The sequence below is a fragment of the Falco cherrug genome, chromosome 3 (genome assembly GCF_023634085.1).
Source record: "Falco cherrug isolate bFalChe1 chromosome 3, bFalChe1.pri, whole genome shotgun sequence".
NCBI lineage: Eukaryota > Metazoa > Chordata > Aves > Falconiformes > Falconidae > Falco > Falco cherrug.
In genome coordinates this window covers 63133716-63149068 of record NC_073699.1, presented here as the reverse complement: position 1 = coordinate 63149068, position 15353 = coordinate 63133716, and the positions used below count along the sequence as shown (strand labels likewise).

Sequence of the window (15353 nt, the reverse complement as noted above, 5' to 3'; positions counted from 1 at the left end):
CACTGCATTGCTCTCACCTTCTTGAGCTAACTGTGATGACAGCAAGCATCATTTCTTACACCAAACAGCGGGGAAGGGCATGTTCCACGTGTGTGTGCGTGGCCAGGTAGAGCCCTGAACCTTAGCTGCTGCAGATTTTAGGTTAGGTTTAACTGGGTTAGAAACAAAATTATAGAAGGGTAAGAAGGACAAGTATTGTACCAGCAGGGTGTGTAATTAGGAGCCCTTACTGATGATTTTACTTGCAGGTGCCTTCCAATAAAATAAGAAGCATACCTCAGTCGCCTCAGCTGTGGAAAAATTAACAGGACAAGACTTGCACCTCACAAAAATGCCTTCTCGTTGAACAAATTGATAGTGAAAGCACAACCTGCTTCCTGGAGCTTCGATTAAAAGGCTAGCCCATAACCTGCGTGATTCTGACCGGTAGCAAGTAGTGTTGGTGGAGTAAAAAGATAGTTTATTACATAACTTTTAGATAATCAGATAAATAAAAGATATTACTTACAAGTCAAGGCTAATCCTTTTAGATGAGTCTTGCCTGGTTTACTGCAAAACGAAGCAGCTGCTAGCCCCACGTGCAGTTACCAGTTTAGGCACAGAGGACCCCCACAGAGCTTTTGGGCGGTACCGTGTGCGGCTTACAGGGAGCTCCAGGGAGGCTGGTACTGTGTCCTGCTGCCTACACAGCACAGACTAACATAAATAATTTTTCTGCAGCCTTCTCTGAAAGCCAACAGCCCATTTTATATTACAGCAGTTACACCCAGAAGTGTTTGTTTAAACTGAGGATGTTGTTTATTTAAGATAGCACCATAGTGTACATAGACACTTACAGAGTCCTGCCCTTCACAGCTTACAATCTAGGAAGATGCAACAACAGGAAAGGTGTTGCCCACTGCTCCACCTGAAAATTTAAATGGAAAGTGTCACATCAAGGAATGCCACCAGTCATCTTAGTGCTACTTTATTACATCATCAGATACATCAATGCCTGATATGTGCTATACGTTAATTCCTGATGCACGCTAAGTGCTGCAGTTCAGTGCCTTGTACTTGGGTTCAGCAAGTCTTTCAAGAACTCTGTAACTTACACTAGGATTGCCCATTTTCCCAACAAATACGACCCTTCCCCCATTGCGCCTGCTGACCTGATGGGCGAAAAGAAGTCAGAAGTATGGGGGAGCAAGGAGGACTCACACTGGCACAAAGGCAAGTCAGAATTAAAAAAAAAGGAAAAAAAAGGATGGTCTATGCAAAACCAATCACACACAAGACCACTTAATTACACTGTTGTAAGGTAATGCCTTTTGTTGCTAACGTGAGCCTGTCTGCACTAGCATGAAAACCAGACATCAACCAGCAACCCGAATTTACCTCAAGTTTGGTATCTTTAACATCTTAAAAATCTTTCTGGGCCAAGAGCTAACATGCCCAGTTTGCCATGCTCTGGGAACCACTGCTGCCGTCTCCCCTCACTGCTTCCCCTGCAGTCAGGAACCCGCCGTCCCCAGCCGCAGCCCTCCCACAGCCAGGGTGTGCGGCGCAGCTCTAGTTACTGGGCAGGGTGGGCAGCCACACTTGTAACCAACCCGGAGACCCCAGACACTGGCACTAAATTCTTAAACCACACACAGCCTGCTCCCTCTCCCTTGACCTGCAACCTAACGGCTGAGGAACACCAACCGCAAACCTCAGTGGCTTGAATAACGGCAGCAAACCACCTCCCTCCCCCAACACACAGAACTACTTCAATTATATTTTCAACTCTCAGTGTGCAGAATTCTTACTCCAAATGGCACTTGCTACCCACTAATCAGCATGGTTACAAGTACTGAGCTTTCTTCTGCTTGGTCCCCAGCCCATCAAGATCCTTCCAAGTTAATGAGTGTTGACTTAACACTATTTCTTCTTTATACAATTTTTCCTCCTCTGTACCTGGCTGTTTCTGCACCAGTGCAAAAAGCTACATCCCCTGCCCTGCAAGCAGCTGAGCACTTTCCCTGACATACAGCTTTTTGTCTTCAATAAGACACCTCAGTCAATGCACATGACATAAAATTGACTTCAGAAATACTTTCTAACCATTTCCAGTAAATAAAGAAAAGCTGGGGGAGTTTCCCTAGGGAAGGGCCAAGGTAAGCAATTCCAAGGTAGGGTGCTTTTTGCCCCAAGGGTCAACCCCAGACTGTAACTGTGACAGAACTGGAGTGGGAAATGGAGTGCTTCAAAAACAGAGTTACACACAGCAGAGCTGAACGTACAGTTACAGATCCCATGGAGGAAAGTTACATGGTCAAGGGAGAAGGGTGGGAGCTCCGTGTGCAGACTAGATGGGCAGAAAGCAGAAGAGTGGAAGTGTCCAGGAAAGCTTATGGGAAATTAAGCACCACTTCATCTGCTAAACACTAGAGCCTACTTGGTCCCGGTGTGACCACTGCCTGCAAGGTCCTTTGTATACACTGGCAAAATGAGCGACCACAGGAAGATCAATAAGCCCAGAGGTGCAGGAGTGTCACCTACCCCAAAGACAAGGCGAAAGGCAGCAGCAGTGTCCGGCAGCAGAGGCAGGCAGCTGGGTGACAGAACTGGCCTCTGGAAGAAATTAGGTTTTTTCCTAACCAAAGCTTCCCCGTTCCCATTTAGCCTAGAGAAAGGCAGAAGAGGACCGAGCGCAAGCAGGCAAAGTGCCGATCCATGGCAAGCGGAGCAGCAGACAGACTGAAACCCAAGCATCTAGTCATACAGTTCCCAAGTAGCACGAAACGCGGAACAGAAGCAGCCCCAAACGAGCAGGGAATGAAACAGAAACGAGATGCTGCAACACAAGCAGATCAAGGATTTGTTTCTGGAAGGAAACAAAGTGCGAAGTAAGTAATCCAGAAAACTGATGCGTAACTGGTACTGACACTAAGGTGTAGCAGAAGAGCTCAGCCCTAGACAGAGCCTGTGGTGACTTTTCTGGGACACCAGCTAGTGCCGGATGGTGCTACACACAAGTCAGTCAGCTTTAAGACAACACTGACAATTTCAAATCTGATGCAAGGAGCAGCTTTATACAATTCTTCCAAACTGAAGCAATACATGAACTTCTCCAAAGACTTTTCTACCCACCCACCCACCCCCAACAGTCAGGTTTTCATCATCTCCAGCAGGCATGTATGGAAATGCTGAAGTACCAGTTTCCACATGCACACACACTTACTCATCTTTTCCTTTCATTTGCAGAGCTCTGCCATAGCTGCACTTCCCTTCCTAGCAGAACACCACCATAAGCTAGAACATCTTCTGCTTTCTTTATCTGGGATGTGGCATCACTCCTCTGGTAAGTGGACAACTGACCTGCAGCAAAGCTATCCAGAGTATCTTCTGGAAAGGAGCTTTTATCAGCCTTTAAGCTCCAAGTTTCTGTTTCAAAATAAGAAAGGCTTTAGGTCCATACAAAAAGAGCAATGTTAGTATTAGCTCTCATTTAATTGCTTTCAACTACTGTATTTTTAAAAAAATTAAGTTTATTCATTAGGATCATGTAATTTAGTGAGACTGTAGTTACACCCAAATTAATGTTCACTTTCAAACTAACCAGAATATGAATGCTGAAATTTCCCTTAAGCTACAGACACACCAACATTTTGGTCTTCTAGTTTTTTAAAAGTTACTCATGCTCTTTAACAGCTCCCTAAATGCATGCTTGCTACTTGAACGAGTAAACATCCTCGCAACGTTTATTTCACTTTGTGCGCACACCAAAAAAAAGTTAAAATGCCCTAGCAGAGGGCTGTCTAAGAAACATACACTATACCTGGACCAAATATGAAAGTTCTGTGAACATCGGACAAGGCTCAGACTGTTACCAATATGTGTTTATGCACGTTTTATAGGAAGCGGTTTCTGCAGTTACTGCAGTATTTTTCCAAATAATGAAATTTACATTGATCCTAAAACCATTTTGTACCAATATGGAAAGTGTTGAAAAGATTCAGTTACACTAGTAGTCAGTAGTTAGTAGAAAGCATTCAAAAAGGAGGGTCCATTTGTTTTTCTTTACTCTTGTTTTCTCCATTCAGGGCATGAAAAATACATGTTCATGAAAACTTACCATTTGGATTTCAAATTTCCTGCTTACTTCTCATTTCAACTCTTCTGGTTATTGCATCAGTCTCTCCCTCAGTTAAGACATGATGTGAAGAGCAAGGACCAGTGGAACAGCACAGACTCTTCACTCAAGTAGCCTACAAGTACCCTTCTTAGAGATAAACATGAGAAGTATGTCCCAGCACCTTCCAGGAATTACTACTCCTCTCCTCATAGGAAGGGGAGGAACTAGGGCAAGTTAATAAATATGAAAATAAATTATATCCTTCTCCTCACCAAAAACACTGTTTTAAGCTATTAACATCAATAGAAATTTTATCTTTGTTTGGATACAAACATCTAAGAGGCTATATATTTGCGTGCCATGTTCAGGCAGCTCATTTAAACAACGTAAGAAAAGTTAGTACCACACGAGCTTTCCAGGATGATCTCCTAGATAGCTATCTAATTCTACAGCATCATGTTCTGACTCATCTAGTTCCCTTTAAATGGTCATAAGACACTATCAGATACCAAAACAGACAAAATTCAGTGCTCTAGTACCCATCAGCCCTTCACAGAACAGATGTTCACATGGAAAACCCTTAATACCACACATGCATTCTTTTCAAGTCTGAGTATGAAAAAACAAGATGATGTAAATATAACATACTCTCTGTCTTTGTTATAAAAGGCACATTTAGGCAGTTTTAAATGTGCTAAATGTTTTGTTTCCAGTGTTAAAAATTAATTGTTTAAATGAAAAGAGCATCTGCAGGAGGTCAATTTAATCATCAGTAGGCAATGGAAGCTGCTGTGGAGATGACGATGAGGTTACTTTTCCGGTGATCCAGTATTCTTATAAATATATAAAACCTCTGCAGATCAGCCTTGGAAGGGAGATCCACAAAGCAGTCTGCAGAATAAAACTTTTCTGTCAGTTACTTGGTATTTTTGGTTTTATTTTTCTGTTGATGCTGCTGCCATAGCTGGTTTCATGCCCTCACGTGTTGACTTCAGCTCCTCCAATTCTGTGTTTAGTTTGGTGATCACCCACTCCAGGGCATCCCGACCCTGCCAGGAAAATACTAGAATTTAGGATCAGAACAGATACACCACCATTGCTCATGTTCCTATAGTTTTTCCTCTGTCAGACATGAGACATTTTAAAATTAATGTCATGCCCCGCACAGTTTAATACCAGTTTATATTGATAATTTCTTAGCATCTTCTCATGGAAACTTCACTGCAAAGGCATTTGCTTACCCCGTAAGCAAGAAGTAAATGCAATATTCGTGTGAGCTCACAGTAGCATACCTAGGCAAAAAAAGCCTAATTCAGCAGCTTTCCCTGTCATTTTTACTCTTTGCTACTCCCATCACCCAAAGAATATCAGCAAATTTATGGCAAAGTCCAGATACTGTTCTCAGATTCATTAACCAAGTTATACGGACAGTTTTTGAGAAGATCCTGGACAAAGAAAGATAGTCTTCCAAGTGCTCTTTGAAGTAGCAACTAATTGATTTAGTATCTAGCAAGAGTTCAGAGGTGGACTTGCACTGAATTCTGATTCATGCACAGCAACTTTTCAGCACATAAACCAGACTAATTGGAAGACCACAGGCACATATTTTGTATCAAGGTACGGTCCTTCTCTGTTCAGTACTCAGAATGTGAGTGCCCCAAAGCTAGGCACTGACAGCCAATGCTTTGTTAAGAGCTGGGGAATCCAGCAAAATAAGCATGTCAAAACCCTTTAACCTTAAGAAGACACTGTAGCAGCTGCAACCCAATAACCCCAAGATGAGCACGCAGCCAGGCACACAATGAAGCCAATAAAATAAAGAGAAGCACTTTAACTAAATAAACGTGCAAGATTTTAGAGCTCCACAATCTCAGAATGATAGCTTTTGCCAAAACAAGCAGATGGGATCAGACCAGGAAAACACCTGGCCTTTTTTCACTTAAAGAGAAGCCAAGAGACATTCACCTCTATTACCCTACCAAGAAAAAGAAGTACAGAGCAGAGCAGTAACTGGGAGCCATATGGCTCTGGCCAAGTCTAGAGGAGTTCTGGAGATAAAGGGTCTGAACCCACAAAGTCCTAACCTTCAGGAAAGCCAGTGTCAGTGTTCAAGCCCTTTGCAGAGACTGAGGGAAAGGAGGGGAACACCCATCCACACACAGATAATTTTGTTCAGAACTATGATGTGCTGAGTTTTTTGTATGCATTATAGGTGATAAAGTGAACTAAAACCTCATCAAGTGTCCAGAACCTACTATCTTCCTTTATAAACCACTAAGCATGAACAAAAATCTGCATGAACAGCTTTGAAAACCTCCACAACAAAAACAATCAAAACAAAACCCACACATACTCTTGAAGGAATTTTATTTTTTTTTGAGGCTAGAAATATTAACAGCCCAGTTCCAGGCTGTGAAGGGTAACCTATTAAAAGAAATAAAGATGTACTATGAATAACAGTGTATTTATCTCAAGACCTTTACTAAGTTCACTGAAGGACTGGCTCCATTTCTATTCAGGTTTTTCATATTACAGGAACTTACAGAATAAACACTAATTGCTATATCTGCACTGGGAGGCAGTCCTTAAACGGAGAAGTCATCCACGTATAGGCAACAAAGCGTTCAGCTCTTGGTCAGAGCTCAGAAAGGGGGATTCTGCTCTACCCAGAATTACCTCAAGAACTAGTATGTTTATGTTAACTCAGTTCAAGATAACCCTTTCAGAAATACTAACAATATTCAAGAAAGCACGATTTACATTGTCCAGTTCAAGTATGGGTTGCTGAAAAAAGTCCTTAGGAGAGTATGATTTAACTTCCGAGTTCCTTCCATTTGAGCACCAAAAATCAACCATGCTTCAGCAGGTGATAACTTCCACCCTCCACATCCTTGCAAGACCTGGGAACACCAGCAAAGCATGCATAAAAGCACCCAGACAGGAGTAGGCTAGCATAGCAACAAGTTGTAACTAGCCACGAATGGAGTGCTCCTTAAAGAACAAAGTGGGGGGAGAGAGGGGGAATCATCTTACAGTAAGCACGCATTAGGATATTTGAAAGTCAAGCTAAAACGTCCTCTCTTAGGTGACACAGGCACAGAGAACTGGGTAAGACGGCAACAGCTTAGCTGTTATGTTTGTCTAATTGCACAAAGAAGATATGTCAGAAAGTCAAACACGGTTGATGTAGCAAATGCTCAGTGGAAAAATCAGTCCCTGACTACGAAACCACCAGGTCATAGAGTTTTAGTTGTTATAATTGTTGATAAGGTAAAAAAAATACAATCCATGACGTTCAACTGAAGCACCAAGATATTTCCTTCAGTTTTTGAGACTACATAGGTCTGCGTGTCTCCTTAGACCTGCATGTGCTATATGCTATATTTTGCAGCTATGAATAAACCTGTGATATTGGCAAGGAAGACTTCAGAAATATTCTGCACAGGAAATTAAGTTACAAATCTCAATCAGAGGCAAAGCCTCCAAGTACTGCAGAACTTCCCAGTTACCAGAAAAAATCTGACAGAGGATTGGTCTGTAAAGTTTCACACTGTATAACAAATTCTGTAGTAGTCATTAAGCAAGCACATTCATTACCAAGCATGCATATTATATTAGTCTTTATTGCATATGTTAGCAGTATGAGGTGTTTGGCAGACCAAAGGCTGCATATGAAGATTTGTTGGTAGAGCTTAAGTGACTGATAAATGCTGAGCCTTTGTAGTTGATGTTTTCCAGAAAAACAGCCATAAAAGCTTAGTGGAATGAGAACATAAAAGCAAACACTCATGGCATACACTGATCTCAAAGTAAGCAGTATAAAAACCCCTACATACTTAACTAGGAGAAGCAGCATAATGACTTTTTTTTTTAAGGAATCTTTTTAGTCGAAGCATAAGCCAATACAGGAATGACAGAGACAGGCTACACTGACTAGTGGAAGGAAAACAATCTGTACAGAGGTATCACAGAGGCAAGTACACTCTGTTCTCAACCTTGAAGTCAGATTTTTTCATAGTCACATCACTTAAGGGATACGTCACTACTGAAATGAATATAACTACAAGACCAATGAAAAACACGAACAATCTGGCGTTCTGACAGCTTCAAGCTTTGTATGGATTTCCACGGAAGTTCACAGAAGGGCATCAAAATTCCTCAGGCATAAGAAAAGCAAATACAATTTCACTATGCAAACAATTAACCCTGTCAGGCAATCTGTTTCAAGTGATCAATTTTATATCCTAAGAATACAATTCTGTTTCATTTTTATAATGCCAATTCCAGTCACTAACCAATTCATTAATTTCTTCAGGTACTACATACTGAAATCACAGAAACTAGGACCAGATCAAACGCTTGGTAGAGGGACTCACTGACAGGCCTAGTTATCTGCAGTCATTATTCCACTTTCAAACCACAAGCAATACTGTGTGGCACAAGACGTGGCTGCAGCAAGTTGGCTGTCCAGGTGGCATAAGCACAGGTTAGTTGATCCAGTCAAGATCTGACCTACTCTCACTTTCTGCAACTGCAGTGTAATGAACATGTTTGCCATTCCTGTATGCAATGTATATAAAACAAACATGCAGGTTAATTTACGAAATTCACACGACAACAATCCATGCACATATTTGCTAGAAAGCTGAAATGCTGTACCAAGAAGAAGAATGCTGGCATTACCACTAGTTAGTACAAACTGTAGATGTGGAGAACTGCTAGCTTAGAGCGCTTTCAGAATTTTGAATTATCCACTCAATAGCATCCCACCCCTGGAGTAACACAAAAAAGATTTACAACATATGGCAAATGAGTTTTCCATCATCATTGAAAATAATGCATCATCTGCCACCTCTACCTCAGAGCAAAATCTCAATAGTTACTTCCTATTTCTTCAGAATAAAAAAACATTTTCCAGCAACTTTCATGAAGTTTAAGATGGGTTCTAAGAGCACAGAGGCACAGCACAGCATGCAAGAGCTAGTTATAGCAGAGTAGGTTACTGGCTAGCAATGAAAGAGTGGGCAACAGCAAGTACAAATTCCTGCCAAATTCAAAATCTCTAGAGACTCTTCAGTGAAAAACAAAGGTCTTTTTTATTTGCAAGAAGCTTGTGAGCCAGTGTGTTCCTTGAAAATGGCAGAACAGAAGAACAATCTTTAAAAGAAATTAAGCTTCCACACAGGCAACACCTGAACAGGTACCAAGAAATATTTACACGCTTTCGCTAAGTTCAATAGAGACATGCAAATGTGACAGATGCCACAAGAGGAATTCAGCCAGCACTTTTAAGTGTGCCTAGTTGATCTGGCCGTTTCAACTAGCTAGAGCTTTGCTATCTCCAAGTCAGACTGAAGTTTGGTTGTGAGGCCGGGTTTGGATTCTTTTCAAGAACATATGCCCCACAGAGACTTTTAAATGGAAACTCAATCAAAATAGAATTGTAATTTATCTGAAATACATTGCAGTTATGACTTTCAAACAAACACAGTGAGCACTCAGCTAGTTACAGTAACACTTTGGTGTCTAGAAATTACCCATCACTTCTTCCTCATCCCATGATTTTAACCTGTTTTCCTCTCATTTTTGAAGAAACACACAGAAGAGAGGAAAAGGAGGCTTTCTCCTCTCTGACCTAGTTGGTCAATACCTCCTATCAAGTTGGCTTACACAGCCTTGGTCAAGCTACATATCAGGACAAAGGGCTGGCCAAAACAGAGGCTCTCTGGCATGGTAGGAGTTATCTAGGCCACATTCCCACTGTGCTGACCCTCTGAGCACAAACTCTGACTTCAGGTGCACTTATCCTGCTGTTTGGCAGTGATGCCTATGCTCCTCTAGCAAGTCCATTTCTTTCCCAACTTCCCCAAAGAAGAACAGGACAAAAGTGCCCAAGAACAATCATTCCCCAGCTCTGCCTGTGCTGAAGTGCAGCTCCATGGCTGCAAGCCAAGTAGAAAAAGCGAGCGCTAGACAGAGGAGTCAGTGTAGTGTTACCTACAAAAGCCAGCATAGCTTCACCTCTTCAAAGAATATGCCTCTGCTTACACTACATTACTTTCAGCCAAAGGCACGGAGGCAGCTCAATAACGGGTAGGAACTGGAACAACTGACAAAGCAGCATAAAAAATATGCTAGGATTAAGTGCTAAATCCGGATTATAAAGGCTGAAAAGAAAGTTATATTCACTACTAGCACTAACTCCTGGAAATAGGAGTTTAGTGTTTAAAAAGGTGCTTTGGAAAAAAAACCCAAAACCCAACTAATAATATGTATATGCTAGATGTAACTGTATCATACACACAGAAGTTTGTTTGTTCTTCTGTGCAATTCTAGTTGAAAAACAGATTTAGTTGTGAAACCTTTTCATGCTTTGGGAAATTTTATTCTACTTGCTGAGGTCCTACAAAAAAATCAGTTGAAACTCTGTGCACAAAGTTCTGAGAAACTAAATATAGTACTCAGCACACATGATTGACAATTACTATTTCAACAAAAAGAAAGGTAGGGGTGGAGGGAGAGAGGGAGAAAACAGAATAAAGATGTACCTTTCTGGCATTAGAAGATATTGTGTTTGCCATTAAGCTCTCCAGATAACTGCTCAAGCTAATGCCTTTAACAGTAATAATTGCTTCTTGAGTTAGTACAGTTCTGTAAGAGAACAAAGAAAGGTTAATATTTAAACTGAACTGGACTAACATAATGTTTCCTATATACAAAGAAGCATACAGATATCCTTACTTACTTTTCAGGGTTTTCAGGATGAGGTGTGTAAACCAGTCTCTCATCAACAGACACTAGGTTTGTGAGAGTAATCTTAAAAAGAGAAAAAAAAAGAGCTGAAATCCTTACTTCCTGCCTTTCATTTTTCTGTTATCAACAGTACTACTCAAAAGTAGAGTGCTCAATTTAATGTCAGAGACAAAGCAGCGTACACAGAATACAAAACCCAGAACACAGTCAATAAAAAGACCTATAAAGGGTGATGCAGCTTCTCCTATCCTCGATCTAATTACATCAATCTAAGTTCCTATCCACACTACAAAGAAGAAACAGCTTTCCATTTGTTTTCTCTGAATGTTGAGTCTTATATGATTTATGGCTTGGGATTCAGAGAGGCTCTCCAAGACCAAGATCACCATAACACTATTTGGACTATACAGAAAATTAATACTCACGAAAAGACAATGCCTCTTGTACAGAGACAAGGCTCTCCTACAGACAACTCCAATCTGATAGTTACAAGTTCCCAGGACACCAAAATACAGCATAAGACTTAATTTACATTTTGTAGAACAAGCTATTCATATAGAATTCAAACTATTTTACATGCATTCTGAGAAATAATCTTACATTAAAAACAGAATCACAGATGTTTGATCCCAAAGTATTTAAAATTTCCTTTTCGTGGGAAGATGGAGGGCAAAAAGAGAGACAACTAAGACATGGAACTTGCCGCCTCCCAATGGAAGACGCAAACACATTTCTAATCTAAATGTTAAGAGCAAAACACCTTATCTCCAGTACTAATCACCAGAAACTTCTTAAGCTATCACTCACATTAGTTGAGGAAAGCTCCATCTTTTTTTCCACTGGATCTACCACAGAATGTTCCTCAATGTAAGTCAGAGTTCTACTTGTTCCTAAAATCTGAAAGTGAAGAAACAAAAAAATTTAAAAATAACAAAGTTAAGCACTAAAAAAACTCCAAAAAACCAACAAAGCTGAAATGCATAAATGTCCTTAGTGACCCCAAATAAAGGCAAAGTAATTAATGGATACCAGAACACTGTGATCCGTGGCAAGACTACATCCTCATAGGTTGTATCAGCCATACAGCATGACACAGTCCAGTCTGTAAGGCATGTACAGACATACAAACAAAACATTGCAGGCATATTAAAGCCTACAACATATTCTCACTACTAAGTACACTAATTACAGCTTATGTGATATTTCCTATAAATTAAGCTTTTACTTTGAATTCAGCTCCAACTCAGATGACGACATAAAAATGCATCACACCCTTAAGAAACCATTAAGCGCACCGCTTTTACAATACTCGGCAGTCTCCACTCTGTGCTGAGAAGACGGTGACTATGCAGCCTCCCCTTGTTATCAAGGCTTCGGTCAAGGACATCTACTCCTACCACACATGGATTCATAGGGTTGGGGTACTTTCTCATAGCAGCTTTGATCACTGTATCCCAGGGGTGTCTGTAAAAAGAAGAGGAGACAATATTTATAACTATTTTGTATTTAATAAAGTATTCAGACAACACTACATCAGGGATCTAGCTTGTGTAACATGGCGCATGCTGAACAACTTCACAGCTCCCCATAGTCCCTTCAGAATACAGTAATGCTTGGAAAGGCAATAAGAAAGTATTGATACAAAAACACAAAACAAAAAATATTCCTTTCTTCAGAGTGAAGAAAGGAATTATTAAACCAAGACTAACAGAAAGGAGGGCAAGGGGCAACAGTCACAAATTGCTGCAAGTGACACTCCAATTAGCTGTACAAAAACTCCACAATGACAGGGTAGCTGTCCACAGAGACTGTCGAATCCTGATTCATTTCAGAACTAAACCAGAAAAGCAACTTGACCTAACATTTTAAGTTAGCCCTGCTTTAAGAAGGGAGCCGGTCTAGATGACCTCCAGAAGTCCACTACAACATAAATTCTTCCGTAATTCTAAGCACATCAAATAAACTAAATTAGAAATCATTAGCTTCTGTTCTTCCTATAGCAAAAAAGCAAAGTTAAATTCAACTAAAAAAATCCAAAAAACCAAACCCAGAAAGTTTAAAATAAAAACACAGATTTTTCAGAACCCATATCAGCTCACTGCCATAAGTCTGCATCTATACTACTGCTTCCAGCAGCTTGTTAGCATGAATTACACTTATACATACTCTTCTCAATACAGAACTGTTTTCATGAAACAAGTTTTGGTTAATGTGAAACTCCTGGGATCAGAGCAGCCCCACTACTGGAGGCCAGGCTGTCCACACAGCTCTTGTTGTGGGACTTCATTTATCATCTTCTGAAATGGAGGAGGCTAGAGAAACCATGGACTTGTTCCAATACAGAAATTCTGTCCCTAAGCAATGATTTCTGTATTCAGAATAACTGACAGATCTGGAACAAAAGGTTTATACCCTTTAAAGGTACTTTTAAAAATTCAGCTATTGATATCTAACATAAGAAGGCTTAGGAGTGTAAAGTTGTACATTGGAACTGCACTTAGAGCCCTAAATGGATTTGATTTTTAAGAACACTAGTTTTAGTCTTAAAATAGACTGGTACAGAAGGGCATCAACAGTACACCACTGCAAGAGCAAACAGAAGCTTGGAAAAATAAGGGTCTTTTTTCCAATAAGAATAATAACAAAAGGTCTTTCAGCTTCATTGGTGCAAGCAGGAGAAACAGAGCTTTCAATTCCTACATCAGAAGGAAGGCTGGAAGACCATTCCTTGTTATCTTCAGTGACTACACATCACAATCGGCAGAAGATACACAAACTAAAATGTCAAATTTCTGTTAAGTGTCCTTGAGGGGTTTTAAGACTCAGAAACTTGATAAGGCACAATATTTTATTAACCCCTGAAATGCACTATGTACACACCTGCTGTGTGTACACATTACACTGTAGGATGGGGGCGTTCCAATACAGATCTTGATGAGAAAATGCCAAATAAAAATCGATTTTGTGTTTCCCAGATGACAGATACTCCTCTCAAACTCAGAAGTAACGCCATACACAAGCAGCCTTTACTAGCCTCTGCCTGCCATTTCACAACAGAAGCTACTGTTTACTTATACTAGACGGATGTCAAAGTTGAACACCTAATACCTATGTCAGCATAATTAATTCAGTTGTGTTATTTAATTAAAGACATTTTAAATGGCATTGAAAAAACTGGGATATTTTGTAAATATTTTAGGAAATATCACACCTGGCACTCTCCAGTTTCAAGATTTTTAAGAGACCGGTAGCAGATGAAGTACTGGGGGCATTTTAAGAGCTGTGCTGGAACTGCTGGGTCTTCCACGTCGGCTCCCGGCTATGGCCTGTTACACACCTGTTGGTACTTTCACCTGTTGTTCCCTCACTACACAGAAGTGGAACTGGATGACCAGAACCACGTTCGAAATACGTTCAACGCAGAAAAGGCCTGGCAGTAAGAACAGCTATTGCTTAATGGCTACCTGTGAGGTGTCTCTGTGAAAGCCACGGCTAAGGCAAGCCACATAGTCACTCTGTCGTCCATGCCCTTGGAATGTATCATCGAGCACGTCCGTAGCGTGGGGTTTGGGTTGGGTTCTTGGGCTTTTTGAGAGCGTAAAAGTTCTTTTTCCCTAAATACCTACACCTTTATCAAGCCGTTACGCCGCCGGCCAGCTCTGCCGCTGCCCGGTGGGAACGGTACTTCCCTCCGCAAGCGGCAGGAGGTGGGAGAAACCCTCGCAAGGGTCCGAGCACGCAGGGAAGCTCAAGGTGATGAAGGCCCCGCAGCGTGGGGAGCGCTGCCGCACCGCCGGGGACCGGCCCCCGCCCACCCCCCGAGCCGGAGGGAGTTAAGGCCGCCAGAAGCCGGTGCCCAATCCCCGGCTGCCGGGCGAAGCTTCGTGCCGGCACAACCGGTCAGGAACCCCCGCCGCTCCCAGCCTCCCTCCTCCGGCCGCGCCCGCGGTTATTTCCTATTTCCTCCTGGCGGGGCCCGGCTTCCCCGCACGGCCCGGCCCGACCCCGTCAGGCGCCGGAGCGGCGGCCCGCCCGCGCAGCCGGTGGAAGGAGCCGCGCCGCCGTTCCGCGGCCGCCCCTCAGCCCGGCCCCTCACCCGAACACATGCTCCGAGCTCCAGATCTTCATGGCCGCCCTCGGTCTCTCCTCAGGGCCGGCGGGAAGGCGGGCGGGCGGCCGGCGGCAGTTCTCGCCTGACAGCCACACGCCGGCCGGCCGGCGAGCGCGAGCAGCCACGGGGGGCGGAGCTCCGCGTGCCGGCGCTGGGCGTGCCCAGCCGGCTCCTGCGTCACGCTCTGGCGTCACGCGGCTCCGTCACCGCCTCGCCCCCCCCGCTCCCCCCTCCTCCTCGCGTCAGTGGCACGGCGGCACCGCGCAGGCGCAGCGGCACGGGCGGGCCAGGCGCTCGCTGCGGGCCTGCCCGGGCGGCTCCGAACGGTTCTGGGCGCCGTTCCGCTCCGGTATTACTGGAGACGGAGCGAGCAGCCGGCTTTGCGCGTTG

At 42.7% G+C, this 15353-nt stretch overlaps 1 protein-coding gene across 1 annotated transcript; it reads right to left on the bottom strand.

The window, feature by feature from the left end:
• Positions 1-3492: 3492 nt before the first annotated feature.
• Positions 3493-15168, bottom strand: PRELID3A (PRELI domain containing 3A). The gene is made up of 6 exons (XM_055704653.1): positions 14949-15168; positions 12148-12316; positions 11660-11749; positions 10845-10915; positions 10648-10750; positions 3493-5148 (listed from the first exon to the last, which is right to left on the bottom strand). Exons 1-6 carry the CDS (start codon positions 14978-14980, stop codon positions 5035-5037), a joined length of 579 nt encoding a protein of 192 aa, XP_055560628.1. The 5' UTR covers positions 14981-15168; the 3' UTR covers positions 3493-5034.
• Between the last annotated feature and the right edge of the window lie 185 nt (positions 15169-15353).

Bases quoted from the DNA above. Each gene is read 5' to 3' on its own strand.
- PRELID3A (XM_055704653.1), bottom strand. From the start codon at position 14,980: ATGAAGATCTGGAGCTCGGAGCATGTGTTCGG. The intron at 12,317-14,948 runs GTGAGGGGCCGG...TTCTTTTTACAG, and splicing joins AGCTCGGAGCATGTGTTCGG to ACACCCCTGGGATACAGTGA. The intron at 10,751-10,844 runs GTAAGTAAGGAT...GTTCTCTTACAG, and splicing joins CATCCTGAAAACCCTGAAAA to AACTGTACTAACTCAAGAAG.